General features: G+C 37.9%; 1 protein-coding gene across 1 annotated transcript; it reads right to left on the bottom strand.

Annotated features, from left to right (window-relative positions):
* Nucleotides 1-4,122: 4,122 nt before the first annotated feature.
* Nucleotides 4,123-12,237, bottom strand: LOC145981890 (putative gustatory receptor 28a). The gene is made up of 4 exons (XM_083115373.1): nucleotides 11,756-12,237; nucleotides 6,954-7,022; nucleotides 6,373-6,462; nucleotides 4,123-4,490 (listed from the first exon to the last, which is right to left on the bottom strand). The coding sequence occupies exons 1-4, from the start codon at nucleotides 12,224-12,226 to the stop codon at nucleotides 4,344-4,346; spliced, it is 777 nt and encodes a 258-aa protein (XP_082971499.1). The 5' UTR covers nucleotides 12,227-12,237; the 3' UTR covers nucleotides 4,123-4,343.
* Nucleotides 12,238-18,930: the final 6,693 nt, after the last annotated feature.

Here is an 18,930-nt window from a genome sequence, read left to right as displayed (position 1 = left end):
CATTTCAACCTGGTGGCGGAAAATTGAACGTTTTTTATCGCCATCCTCTTCCCCATGGCCTGCATAGTGTATTCACCAAATTTGAGAGTTCTACGATGCCTCAAACAGGCTACAGAGGGCTCTGGGTAACTTTAATTCTGGCCACCAGGTATTTCTCATGTCAAACATTTACGCAAAAATTCACGATAACTTGCTTGGACATTCTTACCCATTTAATCTTTTTTTAAAATAAAAAGCACAGTGTTGTATTTTCTTATTCCTCTTGACTTTGCACTCCCAATTTTAATATGTTAACAATAAACTGCCACGAAGCAAGTGTGATGTAAGGCATTTAAATACTTGCGTTGTTTCCTTCCTTCCTACAGCAAGACCGTACTCATGATTTTTTTGACCGGGTGGGAGCAAATCCAAAAATGTCGATCAAAGGGAAGATAGGGAATTCTTTTGGATTGATTGAGTTAGGTAATTTTACGTCCATTTTCTGACACTCTTGGCTAATCGCGACGATGAGGTTGATTGATGATATGATAAAATTGATAAAGGAATTCCCAGCCCGGGATTCGAACCGGGACCCATGGCGTCGTAGCGTGGTGTCATACGGTAACACTCCGTCACGGTGGTAGGCGAAATGCTGTTGGAGTATTAGATGTGATCATCAAAGTTATGGTAGCATTGAAGCTAGTGCTAGGTGTATACCAAACGGCAAAAGTAATATGTCCATTACGATTTCCATTCAGTCTGTTTTCCACAGTGTCATGATTGATTGATTTGGTGTTTATGCATAGTAAGGCTAATCGGGACTGGATCTACAGCTTAAAGTGGGATCCAAACCACTATGAACCTCCACCGGGTATCGGACCCGGGACCCCTTGATTACAAGGCGACGACGCTACCACTGCGCCATCGGGGAGGCCCTCGCAGTGTGATGATAATGGGTTCAAATTAAAAGGTCACAAAGCAATGTCTACGTCAGCTTCGCATCAACAGAATTGTGTCCCTTAGAATAGCACAAGATGAAGAATAAGAACAGAATGGAAATAGTGATGAACAAGTTTCCCACTATTATCTTTGATATTGGCTGTACAATGTAGAATTGCAATGTTAGGTTCCAAAGTGACGGGGAAAAATCAACTCACCGATAGACCCCCCCCCAGCCCCCAAATCGGCAACACAGTCGCTTACAGACAAAGGTTGTTGCATGGCGTACAGTTTGGTGCTTATTGTTTACATTCAATTTTCAGAAGTATTCGAATTGTACTGTGTTTGCAAATTACCAATTTTATACCAGCACCATTGAACAGTCATGATATTTAATTATATGGGTATCAAATAATAGTGTGCGTATTAGCAATGACTACTAAAATGAAGCATATGTCTAAATGTGAGTTAACCACCCCCACCCTAAAAAACTAAACACTGGCAACAAGACTTCAGTTTGAAAAAAGTCGAGTCAGAGACTGCTTCAAGTAAATCTGGATCTCTTGTAGACTTGCATGAATGTTATACAACAAAAATTACTCAATATTGCAGACTGGAGACTTCTGGAGCCTGCCTCTCCCCTCAAACAACGCATTCATATATGCAAGGACGAAAACGAAACTCTTGCCCAATCTGAAAAATGGTCAATGTTATTTTCGTAGGTTTTTATATGGTCACATTATAATATATCATAGTTTGAGGGGGGCGAAGAGGCATGGCTCGGTTGCCCCCTCCGCTGGGTACGGGCCTGTCCTACAGCTTAAGATTTCAGCTTCAGGAATGCAGTGCGTGAGTGAAATTATTAAATATAATTTTCGTCAGTAATTTATTATCATTATTTAAATATGATAAATTGCTGACGTATTCCTGAAGATTTTGTACCGATTCACCTTGGGGGCCTCGCTTTCTAATCTCGCCCAGGGCTCGCCATATCTTGCTACGCCACTGCAGCACAAGTATTGCTTTGCTAATTGTCCATGATTATTTTCATTAATTTTTCTCTTGCATCGTACCTGTCTTTAAGGAATTGATTTTTAAGTATGTTGGTGCAGCAGCAAGTTCGATGTTTTGTTCCAATTATTGAAACAAATTTTGGGTAAAACAGAGAGCATGAACATGCTGATGGATAATTTGCTTGGTAATGCTTATGTATCCTACTGTACACTTTGGAGCACAATATGAGAAGTTTGTAGGTCAAAAATGAGTACTTCAGCTCATTTTCAACTTTCTTTGTGTGTGAATCTTATGTTCTGTATTAGGTACCCAATAAAGTTCTTTCGGATTATTAATCCTGCAAAAAGAAGGCCAGAACATGATATAAGACGTACAGCCAACGGCAAAGATAATAGTAGCCAAATTGTCCATCGTTATTTTTATTGTTTTCATTCGTCATACTGGAGTGGAATTCTGTTGATTCGAAGCAGATGTTGGCCTCTACAAACTGAATGGGAATGGTGATAGGCAATTCGCTTACTGTTTCCTTTGGCGCTGGGTGTACGTGGACAATCAGAAATAGTCTCCATCAGAGGCAAGAACCTGTCTCCAACGTTCGGGCAGACGATGAATTCCACGTTGCTAGAACTCAGAGGAACGTGAACCAAAGAAGTCGTCCAGTGTGTGGTTCACCTTTGTCGAAGGTTCGGAACTGTCATACCCACAGATAGTTATCTAACGAATGGAACAATGGTGCAATGTCCGGAGAATATGAAGGCTGCATTACTGTTTCCCAACCAAGTCGGATAATGACGGATGACCATAGCAACATGAGGCCTGGCGTTGTCTTGAAGCAAAAGAACCCAAGCACATTCGCCAACAGCTCCAAGCCAATGGATGTGTTGGCGATTGGTTTCTGCATTTGAATACTTCTCCCAATGCTTCACATGTTTTGCCATTAGTGACCTCAATAGCCGCCTTGGCTATGTCTATGACATGGTGCGTCCTGGAGGGATTCATCGCCGTTCTTGAATTTGTTCATCGCTACAGGATGCCTGGTGTATTTTTCTTCCCGCTTCACTAAAGCTAAAACCATGAAAACAGTCCAGTCAAGGTCACACCGCTCACCTACATTGTTGCCAATAAGCAACAATTTCAACCGCATACGTACACTCACCTCACTTAGTATTCCGGCAGTTTTTTTTCTTTTATGCAGCATATTTGCAACTTCGTTGTCCGTACAAGACGTGAAGTGTCGACTGAGGAACTTAGAATAATTGTGGCTGGCAACCCTGAGGGGCAGGGGTATGGAGGAGGCAAGGGGAAGCTTCGACCTTGACTAGACTGTTTTTGTGGAGAGAGCAATATAATTTGTTCCCAGTTTCAACTCGTAAACCATACAGTGCGTATGGGGTTCCCACAACTGACGTCCCTTTTAAACTGTGGCGACCACAACCAACAGGATACAAGAAAAATCACTCATTATTCCCGTCTAGTTCTCTGCACTTTTTGACACTAGGTGTAGTGCAGGTGTTTCCTGGTGTCAGGCTGGTGCAAGGAAATGACGATCAACCAAGTAGACGAATAGCGATGTTCAAGTTCACAAGATTCAACAAATGCCTGTCTTCTACGTAAACGTTCATTTCATTAGTTAGCACGCACCACGTGACCATGCACCACACCGCTCCGGAACGTAGTGCAAACGGTGCAGACTCCAAATACACTACATGGCACCAAATAAACGAAGTAGACGACCGAAGGTGGGAATGATGTGATCAGCACCACGATTCTGGCCGCCATTACCCCCCCCCCCCAGAGTTTCCTCCAGGTACCCACTTTATACGACGCTGGTTGGGGGTCGGAGCCGCTTGAACAGGTGGAAAAAAAATCCCAGTTCTCCTCCGCTGGGGATCGAGCTCGGGTCTCTCGCATGGTAGTCAGACGCCCTAACGTCTGAGCTACACCGGCTTCTGGGTTACTAATACGTACTGTACCTAATAGATAGACGTGTCACATCGTACATTATCCTTAACCTTTAAGGTTTCAGACATTTCCGGTGACATCTAAAAAATATACATGTATATTTTTCAAATTTAGTATTAACTTAAGTGTTATAGTACAAGTATCTATATGGAAATCTGCATAAAATCTCAATTTTTGGCTGCGGAAGAGTCAGTAATACAAAACATTGGGTAAAAACGATATTGCGAATATTTTTGAAAACGTGTTGGAAATCTTGAATGTTGTAAAACTCAAAATATCCTCATTTAATTACCTTTATATTCCACTCTTTTGATCTCTCGTGCGTTCAGTGAAATTTGATTTGTGTTTCATTCGTGGAAATTGCACTTTTATAATTGTTGGATTGGGGAACGAACATTTCGGTTTGTATTCTTCATGGATTCACGTCAGGAGTACATGCTTGCCAGTTCCTAGTTTCTCCATCCGAACAAAGAAGTTGAATTAGGCGTTGACTGTGACACATCGCAGTCGCAGTCACAGTGGCGTAGGTAGGAGTGATCGTGTGACGTGTAAAAATCAATCAAAATTACTAGATAAGTAATCACCGTTCCAGTGACCTGTAACGAAATAAATTAAAGTGTATGTGTGTACAGTGTCCCAAAATAGTGTTTACACTCTTTGACTGTTGATAACAGATAAACTATTAAAGATAACTTCACTGGACTTTTTTATTTAAGGCTGCAATGTCTACATGGAGTGTGTGTGAGAGCGTGTGTAGCTCCATCACAGCCCACCAGGCGGTTGTCATTTGTGTACCCAAAGTGGCAGAGGTGAGTAATTTTTCTTTTGAGCAATGTAAGACGTGTCATAAGCCACCCAGATGTAACACCGTTAGATTTCTACCTCTGGGAAACTGAAGAACGATGTATCCCACAAAGATATTGTCACTGAATGACATGAAACATGCGACTTACACTACCTGTGCTTCCCTTCCTGTGGAAACCATATCTGCTGTTTGTTGATTTGTCGATCTGTTCTATAGCATTACAGACAAAGTATTGCTGCCAATGAACATCTGTAACTTTAAGGTATGTGACACGCACGAAAGTTCATACTTGATGTTATTAGTGCTCTCATTATTAACGTTCAAAGAGTGTAAACATTATTTTGGGACACTCTGTATACAAACACACACAGACATATTTTGGATTTCCGTATTGTTATCGTTATTCGTCAAAACAATTTCATATTTACTCATTCCTATTTGATTGATGTCTCCATGTTTATGAACATGGGTCAACAGATATAAAAAGTAATAATTTTATTTTTATTATTTTATGATTATTGATTTCAATTTTTTGAAAGAAGATACACTTCGACTTGAAAAATTCGAACACTACAGTATTGTGAGGGAGCTCAGGTCTTACTCAGCATACACACACACACACGAGCGTATAAAATACAAAGCAACGATAGAATTTATCTAAGAAACAACAAACTTTTTATACAAAATGAAATCCATTAATAGCATGAATACAATTATAATGTGCAGCCATTAAATCTTTTGAGCATAAAATATAGGTTTGAGTTTCAAAAATGTTGACACTGATTACTAGGGAGCGGATTTTAAGGTGCAGCACCTGTCCAAAAATATAGCTGTTTTCATACCGATCATTTGAGATATGTATTTTAGGACATGCAATCAAGTAAAATGAACACACTTTGTTGCACCTTTTTACACCTTTTCGTCAGATTAGCACAGTTATCTCCCCTTTTAACCCCTCGTTGATGCTTCAGCACTTTTTTCCTTCCTTATCTTTCACGTTTTGTTAAAAAAAAATGGACAGGAAAGAAAATTATTTTTCACTCTTGAACAGTTAGAAAAATCCTATAGTCTCATTTTGTAGAGCAGAACGAGAGCTATAAAATGGTATAATATAATCAATGCAGCTCCAATAGTTCCAAAGATAATGTAGCAAAACCCGCGAAAGAAAACACCAACTTCAAAGTAACCTATTCGGCAGAACAAGAGCTCTCTCTGCGGTCCGCGCGCATTGTATACAGAAGGGGCAGAAAAAGATAGCCTTGTATAATGGTATTTTATTAGCACCTTTTATTGCACTTCTTTAAAACATTTTCCGAACATTTTTTCCCCTTTGCCGGCCATAATTTTGCACCTTAAAATTCTTTCCCTACTGATTACATTTACTGAACTTAAACTAAGTAAAAATTGAGAGGAGTGCAATTTTAATTCGTGAAAGTAAGTACATGTGTATATGTAACGAAAACCTTAGAATAGACGAATAAATTAATAAACTAATGATATTACAATGCGTAATTTATTGTATGAATGTATTTTAAATGAATAGAGCAAAACTTCTTCTTAACTATGTGTGCTTGAATTTATTTGTTGATAATCTTTAGCAAGGTGAGAAAAGAAATTTAAAAAATATTACTTCCAATTTAGTGTAATCAGAATAAAAATTTGAATTAACATACCGTGGAAAGGAACATCCGATCAATGTGGAAAAACCCCTTCGCAGTAAATTCAATTTTCCTGTATTTTATCAAGGCCAAAAACATATTGATCTATGGAAGAAAACGACATAAATGTACAAAAATATACAGCACAATTCTACAGAGCGATTCAAAAATATCGGTACCTTAACTTTGATGGCTAATAAAAAAATATATAAAATAATGAAATTTCACACTAAGTTGTATTATAAATTAAATTGTCCACATCCGCATCAATATATACTTATTTATGTAGTTGTCGCCGTGTACAAAATTAATTAACGTCGAGTGTCAGAGAGTATTTCCTCTCCAAAATGCACTTGTCTATCAACAACGATGTCCAAAAATTATCTCATTAATATATTTCCACGTTTCGTAATTAGTTTGCAGCCAAGGTTATTTTGAAATAATTCCGTGGCCAAGATAAATTCTACTTCTTTAATGTTAGTTGTTACAGTTATACCCGTTTTCAAAAGTAACTCAGTTAATGTTACTTCAAAAGTAACTGTCAAAACTATTTTAAGTCCACTAATCGGGAATAATATAAAAATTCAGTCACTTACCTTTTCTTTCTGCTCAGAGGTCAAATCAGGTTTGAATAGCTTGTGTAATGTGATTCCAATCTCGTGAGTCTGAAAGTTTAAAAAAATATTTTGATTTTGCGTATGTAACAGCTTTTAAATTCTAAAGTAACCTTCTTCTCTTAAGTATTTTACAAGAAATTTAATTTTTCAATGCAGTGAATGCATGAGTATGACGCATTGAACACCTTATTAGTTTGCAAATAAGGCATACTGAAATGATATAGGCGGCAATGTTCCCACAAAGAAACATTTCATTAGTAACTTCTTCAGCAGAAAAAGTGATCAGACAATGCAACATAACAAGGCTGAACAAAAACATCTAATTACTATCAATTACATAAATATTTCATAGTATCTGAGTTGGTGAAAATCATTTTATAAAAATTACAAAGTTTTGGAGACTTTTTCCGGGCGGGGGGCAAACAGACATTTTTCCAGATGGGCGAACAAGACATTGCAAGTAATAATCCAATTTTGAATTATTTTAAAGTGGAATAACATTGATTTTACTCTCAACGTCAAAAGCACAATGATCAGAATGAAATTTTGTATTACTCCTGTTGCAGGAAGAGTGTCTTGTAAAGTTCATTTCTTTCTGCAGAATGCTTAGAACACTCTGGAAAAAGAATATTACTTAAGTCTTCATTTGACCACATAAGGAAAAATAGAATGAGCTGCTGCTGATGATAATTATCAACTTTTCAAAATGTGTCGTGGTTCTCGCAAACCTTTCCGTGAGAGTCTTTCTTTTTCTGGAATGGTTGAAGGGCCTTGTGTACAAGGTTCCCAAAAGAATTCAAGACATACGACTAGATGACCAAACTTACAAATGGCGCTGGTGGGTTGCCTATAGAGTTAGGCGTAATTACAGAGTTGCCAGGTTCAGTTTGGATATGTGTGATATGAAGCAGGATAATAAGAAGATATTATAAGTTTAAAATATACACAATATACAAATTTTTAAAAAAACGAGATGAATAAGAAGAATGATGGAAACAGCCACAGATGAACGCCTTTTATCTGTGATACAGTATATCACACGATCCAGTCAGATAAATCATGATGAAAAAGTAGAAATGTCACTTCCATCTTCTATCCTGTTCAATTTTCTTTAGGTGGTAAGGAAATAATAATAAATAGTATATTTATGTGTATTGAATCATGCATTTATGCATGCATAGATTTACTGTTTTTCTATGTCTGAGAGAGGGTATAAACTCGTGGCTGCGTGTACGTTCGGTTGCCTAGTATAAAATGTCGTTGTCCTGAAACTTTTGGTGAACGCTGTACACACCTCCCCCCGCCCCCCAGTGACCAAGGGAGCTCACACTGAGCACTTGGCAGATTCTCATGTAAACTTTCACAGCGGCTTTACACACGTGTAAATGAATTGTAGCCTCATGTTCAACCCAGAGGCGCAACCACGAATTTTTGTCTGGGGGTGGTGGCAAATACAGGATAAACGTAGAAAATAATAATAATATTATTGTTATTATTATTAGTAGTTGTAGTAGTGGTAGCAGTACTAGTAGTATCAAAAACGTTATCATCCTCGTAAATCACTCAAAAAGGGGGTAGAAGTCAGTGCTAAAGCATTTGTGTTGGAACAAACTATTTGAAATGTTGTTTCAACCCGTTCAATTTCACATTAACTAATAATGAAAAACAAGCACACGAACTATACTTTTGAATGGAAGAAATTCATGGTAAATCCATTCCCAATATAATTATTTTTGTACGTATGACATATAGGACTTTCATGTACAACATGTTTTACACAATGTGCAACATGGAGCGATGTAAAATAAGAAAATACACATGCAACATGCTAACAGTGGCTCAACCCCCCCCCCCCCAACCTTGGACTGAAATGAGTTCTATGGGGGGCAAACATTGACGACCAAGTGTACCTCCAGGGGGCAATTACCGTCCACAACATCAAATGTTATGCAATTAAAAATACTTTTCGTATCTTGCTCGTTTCGCTCTCAATGCCTGCTTTTCTTAGTCTTATGAAGTTCAGAACCGTAGCTAGGAGACGGCGGGAGTCGGCCCTGGGCGCCGAACGATTTAAATGAAAATGAGTTGTAAGATTGATTGAATGAATGGTTTTTTGTTTTAAGTCCACTTTACGCACAGAAAGGCTAATCGGGACTGGACCTACAGTTTAAAGTGGGATCCGAACCACTGTGCCATGTGCCTTCACCGGGTATCGAACTCGGGACCCCTTGATCACCCTTCATATCACTATGTCCTAACGAACAACCTCTATTTCAGATAACATTAGCCACAATTACAGATTTTGTAGTTGTGTGCTTGTGCGTATGTGTGCGTGTGTGTTTCTGTACACACCCACACACTTCTTACTTTGCCTCTAATTTTGCGTCATCATTCTCAATTTAACGAGTACAGTACGGTGTTGCGATAACGTAAATGCCCCCTTAAGGACGAAGCATGTGGCAACAAGGCAATTTCAGGTCTCACTGAGGATCGTACCAGCGAGCAGCCTCAACGGTGCATGCTACGTTGAAAATTCAAGCACATTATATTGAAATCCTCACATTTCCAACAAATTTCCTCTTTCTATTTTTCGCCATCTGCACTAATAACGCAGTTGTTCTATGGTGTCAGACTTTTGAAACACCCTGTACATATAGAGAATGCCGAGAATTGAACTATTATGATTTCATGGTCTTAGTCTGACACTATTTTGGATGCTACTGTTGAGTTATGGCACATCCAAAACATGATCAAATAGCTAAAAGGGTTATTCTTAGACTTTTCGCGGCCATATTGGCCGCCATATCTAATTTTATTTGGTAAAGTGGGTCTTTTTAATGTCTTATTATCATAATACAGTTATAAACTGCAAATTAGGTTAAAATAAGATATCATGAATGATGAATAACTACAATAAACTAACAGGTTTCAGGTGTAGAATCTTCGTCATAACCGCCATTTTGAAGACGCCATTACAAACAAACGAGGGCTTAAAATCTTGGGGTCTGGGTAAGCCTGTATCAGGATTTTTTGAACGGGGTGACCAAGCCCAAAACCTTGGTTTTATATATATAATTGTCATGAAATATATGTCAATTATTAAATTATATATTTATTTATTTATATATACATATATATTTATATTTATAAACATATAGTATATAATATAATTAATTTGCTACATTTTTAAACTAGCAAATTAATTCCTTTAACGAGTGATTCAAAATGTCAAAAAATTAGGAGATAGGTGAAATGTTTTTAATAAGTTTTAGATATTTTTTAATTATTGCTTTTTATTAAAAATGATAATTAAATTTTCATACTTTTATTGTGTTATGTTTATATAATGGTGTAAATCTTCATTGAAGCAGTGTATGTGATTGTTCACATCTGCAAAATCGATTGCAAATTAAAGATAACTAGGTGGAGGAACAACAAATGAGAAACTTTAAGAAGACATTAGTTTCCTATTAAATTAACATGTAAATGCTATGTTTTATTCCCGACGAAACGAGATGAGAAATGAAGGAGAAATGACAGGTCGCTATAATTTCTATGTTCCAGGGGCCTAAGGTCACAATGACAACCACCTTCGCAGCTACGGCTCCATTTCTTACTAGTCCAATTTGATATAATTTTAAAATCTTATCTATGACTGTAGAAGTACGTTTTTACCCCATCCTATTACCAGCCCTAAAAAGAGAGAGAGAGAGAGAGAGAGAGGGGAGAACAAATGATGTATGCAACATTCTCACACAGGCAGATATCATACTTTGTTATTCCTTCTGTGTACGCGTATGTGTTTATGATGTTATTCTTAGTAAAGTATGTTTGAAGTCCAAACTAATTGCTTATCTTTGTTGTTATCACACAAACTCTTACCCTCGGAAAATTTTAATGGGGGAAAATTTTTAATAGAGCAAGATCGTTAGTGGGAAGGTGGGAGATCCCCCTTCCACCATAGGAGTTCGTACCCTGAATGTGACGACCAACGCAATGGAATGATCTTTATAATGAATGTGAATTAACCCCGAAAAGAGGACATTCTCTCATCAAGACTGCAGTTCGAAAAAAGTCAAAACAAGGGGTAAATATGGTGAATTGTCCCGACCAAATTGGAACATTTAGTAGCTTCGCATAAATGGTTATAAAACTAAAATCACTAAATATAGTAGACTGCAGACTTCTGAAGTCTCCCTCTTTCTAGAGACAAACCCATTCATTGATGCAAGAAGAAAATCTAAACTCTTGCAAAATCTTAAAAATTATCCATGTTATTTTTGTAGGTTTGCATCAAAATATTTCATGGCTCGAGGGGAGGGGGAATGGCCCCCTTCATCCCCCCCTGGGTACGGGCCTGGGTCTGGGGCATTTTTGGTTCGGGAGTTTATGTAGTGTCCGCCCCCCAAAAGGACACGTTCTCCGCTGGAAGTAAAACATTTTCCGGCGTTCCGTTCCCACTAATAATAATTAATAGATTAAAAAAGTTAATACGAGAACCAGAAGGTAGAAAAAACGATGGCAAATATACACACTCTGTTAAGCCTCTTGAGGGTAACAATGCACCTCCACCTACAGGCAGAGGGGAAGCTTGTATGAATGCTATAATATGTACTGTTGAAGAGTATGAACGATTTAGTTCACACTGAAAAGGATAATGTAATGAAATATCTAAATAATTAAACGCCGCCCCTGTCCATTTCGACGTCTTTTTCTGTTAACAGTTGAATCCTTCACCTAAAAACGTACCAAAAATTAATTCCTACCCTGCTCTTACTTACCACTTTAATGATCGGACCACAAGATCTTACCAATATGAAGACTGCTATGATTGGAAAGACAATTGCCAGAGGACAAAAACAGAGTAGTAGCTCACCGCTCTGTTCTACTTTGTCGTGGTACAACATATGAAACCCAACGATGAAATTGAAGATGTTGCAGACACACTCCACCAACTTGTCGATCACAAATATGAGAAGGCGGTATCCAAAAGCGGACTCCAGACGATCTGCGATGTCGCACAGCTCGTTGTAGACGTTGCGAAGTTTTACCAGGGATTCCAAAGTGTTTGGGACCTCCGACGAAGCAGCCTCGTCGCCTTGTTCTTCAGTAGCGCTTCCTACTCTTATAACGGGCACATCCCCTTCTGGCAAGGTGGGAGGCGAAGGTTTCAAACATTGGGAGACAGAGTCTTTCACCTTAGAGAAGCACTCGAAAATCAAGGAACAGAAACTTGTGAACTGAATCAGCATAAACACGTTCACCAATGTCGCAGCGGAATAGGAGATAATGTGTAATATGAACTTGACTAATATGGCGGGTTCCTCTTCGTGATAATTAAGTCTCAATAGAATATAGAGTGTCACGTAGACTATAGATCCAAAAAGTGTACACAAGACTAAACCTATAAGTGACATGATGTCACCACACTTGTCGCGTTGTCTCGGCACCTTCATCTCCAAGTGCATTGTTGCGATTCTTTGGTATGTGGTAACTACTTTAGCTGATTCCCGCACAGAATTTATGTAAATCCACACCGAGCTTATAAAGGCTGAAACTTCCCTTAAGCCGAAAGTAATAGATGGTAAAAATTCACGTTTGTCCATCGTGAAAGCTTCCGCGATGTAATATAACCTCCAAATTCCCACACACATATTAAGGATACACAAAACGACGGAATAGCAGCGGAAAACCGTAGATTCTTCTATGCTCAACGAGTCTCCATCCGCGACAATTGAAAACGGCATTATGCCGAAGACTCTGCAGGCGCGAAACTCTAGAGGCACTGAAAGGTGGTAACTCATGATGCCACTTGCGCTCAGCACTCCAACACGCTCCTTCCACAACTAATACGTACGCTGGACGTTTCGCATGTGCATGTAGAGTATTATGGCATGATCAATATGAACGTCTGGGACAAGCAAACTAGTGATCGAAGCGTTTCTGTCCATGTCCTTGGTTGCCTCAAGGCCATTCACCTTGCGACAGCTGCGAGGACCTTCTAAATCATCCTGGACCCTTCTCTTCTCTGATGACACTCATGAATGGTCAGAAGATGACCAAAACGTGTCTTATAGGCACGTTATATATGTTGGTTAATATAAATGCAAATGAGGCAACTGAGGCGCTTAGAGACGGTTTAGAAATCGCGACGAGACCGAGACAAACTTACTTATTCACGAGACGTGCCTGCGCCAAGTCTCGTCTCGAAATTGTAATTGTGTGTAAGGTTTTATATTCTCAACGCCCTCCTTTCATTTTGATACGTCACCAGTTCTAAATAGAGCTTTTAAGGGTGAAGTTCCGTACACTATAAAAAACGAAACTTAATGTGAACGGTCGGCCCGGAAATAAGCGGAAAGTAACCCACGAGAGTCCGATTTTGTTCTGTACACCTCACTTCAGCTCTCGCATGAACCCTACGGCTGCAATGCCTACCCGAAGATTAAAACCTGTTGTGGACGTTCGATCCCAGCGACAACTGTGTCTTAAACGGCCAGTACAGTCTAGACCACGCTTCGCAATCACCATCATAAACTCCTTTTATGACTTTCCATTGCAACCGTGGACTATTCCGGTACCGAGTCGACCGTTCATAGTCTACGTGCGTCGTGGGATGTAAGGGGTGATTCTTCAACGTAGTACACCCTGGATGCATTTTGCAGACTAATGAGGCTCTGGCGTCTGGCCGTGTGGTCAGAATTATTCTGTGTGTTATCCCTTTTAATGTTGTTTCTTTTTTTGTTTTTCCCTTATGTGTGCTGAGTGTCCCATTACAGCCTCAGTTTTTAACCGAAGTCAGAATGTTTTAATATTTTAGATAATAACATTACAGTTAATTTAGGTAAGATAAGGGGCTGGACCCCGTATAACGTGACTGGTGCAAAATAGCCTTTAACTGTTGATGCACCCAAAAATTCAAATTCAACTTCTACGTGCGTCGTCTACACATAATCTACGCCCTTATTTTACATAGTTTAGGTATGCAAACTACACCAAAAATTATTTTACAACTCTGCTTTCGAGAGAAAGTGCCATTTTTCAATAACGTTGGTTAATATAGAGCTGAAAACAATCCTATTAACGAAAGAAAACCCTCGCAACCATTTTCTAACATCAACTTCTGACAATTGTTGAAGTGTGCAAAGTTTCTTCTTTATGAACAATTTTGTGCCAAGTTACAAGCATAATATACCAAATATTCTCGTACCTAATGGAAAAATACTACTTTTGTCTCATGATGCCACGCATTTTTTGTTGTAAACAGCATTGGCACTTTTGTTTCAAAACAGTGTGGTAAATAAAATTTAATGTATCAGTAAGCCAATGGAAGCTATGCGCACATTACGTACTGTGTAGAGAACGAATGTAGAACTAGTACGTCGCATCACTGGTGATGCGTTCATTATTATATAAGTTAAAGTTTAGTTTTAATGAAAGCAACCATTTGAGTTTTTACAATAGTGTATCCCTATACCAGAATTCATGTATGTGTATCAAGCAGTGATAGATTCACATGAAGAAACAAATTCAATAATATTGACCTGGTATGTGCTTTATGCCACACTTTCACCTTGACCTAAATGTATGTGGCAGACCTCAAGCAGCCTGAACTACGTCATCAGATGGAGTACTATGTCACGCGTGAAAACAAAACTAGTCAATAAGTTGACATGCAATTCGGTCTTCAACCTTGATACACAATAACGCAAGTATATTCAATGATTCATGCAATGAGTACGTGTACGCAATAACTTTTTATATGGATAGGATTCTATCTTAACTGGGTCTACCAAACGAATAGACTTTATTGATTGATTGTGTTGGTGTTTTTTTAAGTCCACTTTATGCAAAGTAAGGCTAATCGGGACTGGACCTACAGTTTAATGTGGGATCCGAACCACTACGCGCCTCCACCGGATATTGAACCAGAGACCACTTGATTACAAGGCGACGACGGTACACGAATACGCGATTTAGAGAAAGAAAACTTACCTTATGTGTGTGTGTGTGTGTGTGTGTGTGTGCGCACGCGCGCGTGTAAGTATGTATATGTATGTGTGTGTATGTTGTACATATACATATATATATATATATATAAAACGTGCATGGAAATTCCATTTTAGAAGAGCACTCACGTATTTCCTGTTTTTTAATCGAAGTTTACATAAATATATTGTATTTTTTTTATTTTCTTAGAATTTATGGTTGTTTAAAAACAAATAACTCCGAAACATATAAAGCTCTGAACCTCCTTTTAGACTAATTTCGAATGTGATAGAACGGAAAATCAGAATTTTGTCATTTGAAAGTAGCGAACAAACATACAGCTATTCATTTTAATGCAGGGTACGATTTGACGAAGCGGAGGAAGGGTAGGGGTAGGTCGGGATTCCCCCCCTGTTTTGAACCATCAAATCTCTTGCTATGAATGACGCATCTCAAACAGGGATCATTATTCCTACCCACTTGCAATATCTAGAGGTGTTCCAGTTGAATTCAAGGGCCTCTCCGATGGCGCAGTGGTAGCGTCATTGCCTTGTAATCAAGGGGTGCCGGGTTCGAACCCGGTGGAGGCACATAGTGGTTCGGATCCTACTTTAAACTGTAGGTCCAGTCCCGATTAGCCTTACTGTGCATAAAGTGGACTCAAAACAGGGTCATTCCATGTCAAATCATCCAGAATTTTGTGAAAATGTCACCCACCATCTCCGATTTTGATGAAATTCAGTATACTTATAGAACTTTTCATGCTGATTACAAAAATGACAACTTTTGTGAGATTGGTCAAGGGGTTCAGAAATGACGCGTCTTTAAAAATCTCTGTGTACGCCACATGCTGCTCCACTTTGAATGACACGCATTAGGCTATAAATTATAGTATCTTCTCTCAGGTTTGCCGTAGAAACTTCAAGTTTGATTTCTTTTGCTCAGGATAGTGTAAGCTTTCATTTAAATAAGATTTCTGATCAGTGTATCAATAATCATGTATTTTATGTATAGTTTCATGTATTTTTTTAGAAAAATAAATGACTAACTTCAAGAGCGAATTTCGTGCAATGCTCCCCCCCCCTCTTCAATTTCACCTAAATTGTATATACAGGTAGCTGAGAGTGGGTACTAATGGTACTAATGTTTGATGGAAAAATTGAGATGGGCGGTTCAGAGACAGGGCGATAAAAAAATCATTTGCATTAGAAGTTAATATTTTTAAAAAAAACTTATGTATTAGCACAAAGTCTGAAGTACAATATGTTTTGAGGTATAATATTCAAAATTTTTGTTCACTATGTTTGGAAGGTAAGCATAGGCGTAACCTGGAGTGGGCAAAGGGAATCATTTTCCCTATCCAAAATTGATAGATTAATTAAAACCTACAAGTTAAATATATTTTGTGAACCTCCTGGCACTTGAGGAACAAACAAAAAAAGAGTAATTATTGTGATTTTTCAAATGTATTTAGCAAATAATCTTTGACACTATTTTTATGGGACTCAAACTTTGATTCTCTCAACCAAAGATAGTTCCCAAGTTCCCAAGTTACGCCCATGAAGATAGTACCGAAAAATACTTACTCGATTGTATTGTATGCATTGCCAAAATTTCATGCACTATAAATTGTGCCGTTCACTTTTTCTGTTCCCAACTGTAAAAAAAATATATCTGTACCTTCTCTGGATGCTACGTAAAAGGATTTTCTTTAAATTGCCGGCCTTTCAAGGAAGCTATGCTTTGTTGCATGCTAACTTCATCCACGCTTTACTTCAATTCATATCCACTTGTATGTGAAAACTTCAGTGTTTTAGGTGGACTGTCGAGCTAGGAAACAGTCTTCGTTGAAGGAGTGTATCTTTGGATTTTGTTGAACTTGGAATCGAGGAGAAAGAAATAGGTGCAAGTGGAATCAATGACACCATATTCAAAATACCGTGGTCAGCATTCAAATGATTTCTTAATTAAAATCGTTCAAGCAAAGTTGATTCTGTGTTTCATCATTTATTTGCAGTAGTAATGTAGGTATATGAAGACATACGGATTATGTACTAGAAACACAATTTGTAATTTTTACACAAATCAATGATCATTAACTGTAAGTTTCTTTTACAGTAACTGTAAAGTAACTCAGTTACTTTCAATGTACCAGTAACTGTAACAGAGTTACTTTTTAAATGAGTAACTGAAACTCGGTTACTTGTAAAAAGTAACTTACCGAACACTGTAAATAACCTGTAGCCTAAGTTCAAAACAGTGCATACTTAATCTTCCTGGTGCTGTTGTATAGTACTTTGCAATCGCTGACACATTGTACTGCAGGTTGTTATCATTTCACCTTACGTGATTAATAAGAAATTTATGCCTCTAATACTATTTCTATGGAATTGGTACTTCATTGTTGAACTTGTTACTTGATACTGTTGATGTCTATACAAGTCTTCTAAGTGTTCCAATCACCCCATCACAAGGAGATTTTCTCTGGTATGTGGCAAGAAAAGCTCCATTTGGAAAAACTTCAATCAGCACAAATGTGTATTATTAATTCTTACTTCATATTACGTATCTCCGTGAAGAGTATAAAAAAAATTCCATATTGAGATAAAATGCACAAAAAGAAGAATGTTCTCGAAGAAAATTTGCTAAACTTGGGAATGCTAATGACTATGATTATAATTTTTTAAAAAAAATTGAAGACAGTTGAAACTAACTTAGATAGAGTGGAACTTCGATTTTACGTTGTTCAGGGAACCAAGCTGAAAAGACTTAGAATGCGAGAAAATGTAAAACCGAGGAAAATTTGCTATGTTGGGACCACCAATATTGAATGTAAAATGCAGGGAAATGTAAAATCGACGAATTTGAAATCAGGGTTCCACTGCAATTATTATTTGTAGGTTTTAATTAATCTATAAATTTTGGATAGGGAAAATGATTCCCTTTGCCCCCACCAGGTTACGCCTATGCTTACCTTCACACATAGTAAACAGAAATTTTGAATATTATACCTCAAAACATATTGTACTTCAGACTTTGTGCTAAATACATAAGTATTTTTAATAAGATTAACTTTTAATGCAAATGATTTTTTTATCACCCTGTCTCTGAACCGCCCATCCCAATTTTTCCATCAAGCATTAGTACCCACTCTCAGCTACCTGTATATACAATTTAGGTGAAATTGAAGGGGGGGGGCATTGCACGAAATTCGCTCTTGAAGTTAGTCATTTATTTTTCTAAAAAAATACATGAAACTATACATAAAATACATAATTATTGATACACTGATCAGAAACTTTATTTAAATGAAAGCTTACACTATCCTGAGCAAAAGAAATTAAACTTGAAGTTTCTACGGCAAACCTGAGAGAAGATACTATAATTTATAGCCTAATACGTGTCATTCAAAGTGGAGCCGCATGTGGCGTACAGGGAGATTTTTAAAATCGCGTAATTTCTGAACCCCTTGACCAATCTAAAAAAAGTTGTCATTTTTGTAATTAGCATCATAAGTTCTATAAGTATACCGAATTTCATCAAAATCGGAGGTGGTGGGTGACATGGCCTGGATGATTTGACGTGGAATGACCCAACATCAAACCAATCAATCAATCAATCAAGTTGAATTCAATTAAGTATACCACACCATTGCTACATACAATAATTTTATTGCGCAATTTATGGCGATTGTGTACAGTGGCGCCAATTTATATGGGGCCCGAGCCCACCAAATAATTTATGTGATTTTTTGTGAACTTATAATTCAAGTGTTAGAGCCCACCCAATCAATGTGTTTGAAAAGGTGGCGCCCCTTTTAGATGCCATGTATTAGGTATTTTTTCAGACTTCTGTTGTTTCACAAGTACTTTTGCATCGAATTCTAAAAGTGGGCTGTGTTTTTTACGTATGTTGGGTCACTTCGTCGTTTAATCCTGTTCGAGCGCTTGTTGAGATCTGTAGTCTT

The sequence above is a fragment of the Lepisma saccharinum genome, chromosome 30 (genome assembly GCF_977018435.1).
Source record: "Lepisma saccharinum chromosome 30, izLepSacc3.1, whole genome shotgun sequence".
NCBI lineage: Eukaryota > Metazoa > Arthropoda > Insecta > Zygentoma > Lepismatidae > Lepisma > Lepisma saccharinum.
Note: the sequence above shows the minus strand (reverse complement) of the source record. Positions and strands in the feature narration are given on the sequence as shown.

Coding starts and splice junctions, on each gene's coding strand:
- LOC145981890 (XM_083115373.1), bottom strand. CDS start 12,226: ATGCTGATTCAGTTCACAAGTTTCTGTTCCTTGATTTTCGAGTGCTTC. Junction 7,023..11,755: donor GTGGTCCGATCATTAAAGTG/GTAAGTAAGAGC, acceptor TTAAACTTTCAG/ACTCACGAGATTGGAATCAC. Junction 6,463..6,953: donor CCTCTGAGCAGAAAGAAAAG/GTAAGTGACTGA, acceptor TTTCTTCCATAG/ATCAATATGTTTTTGGCCTT.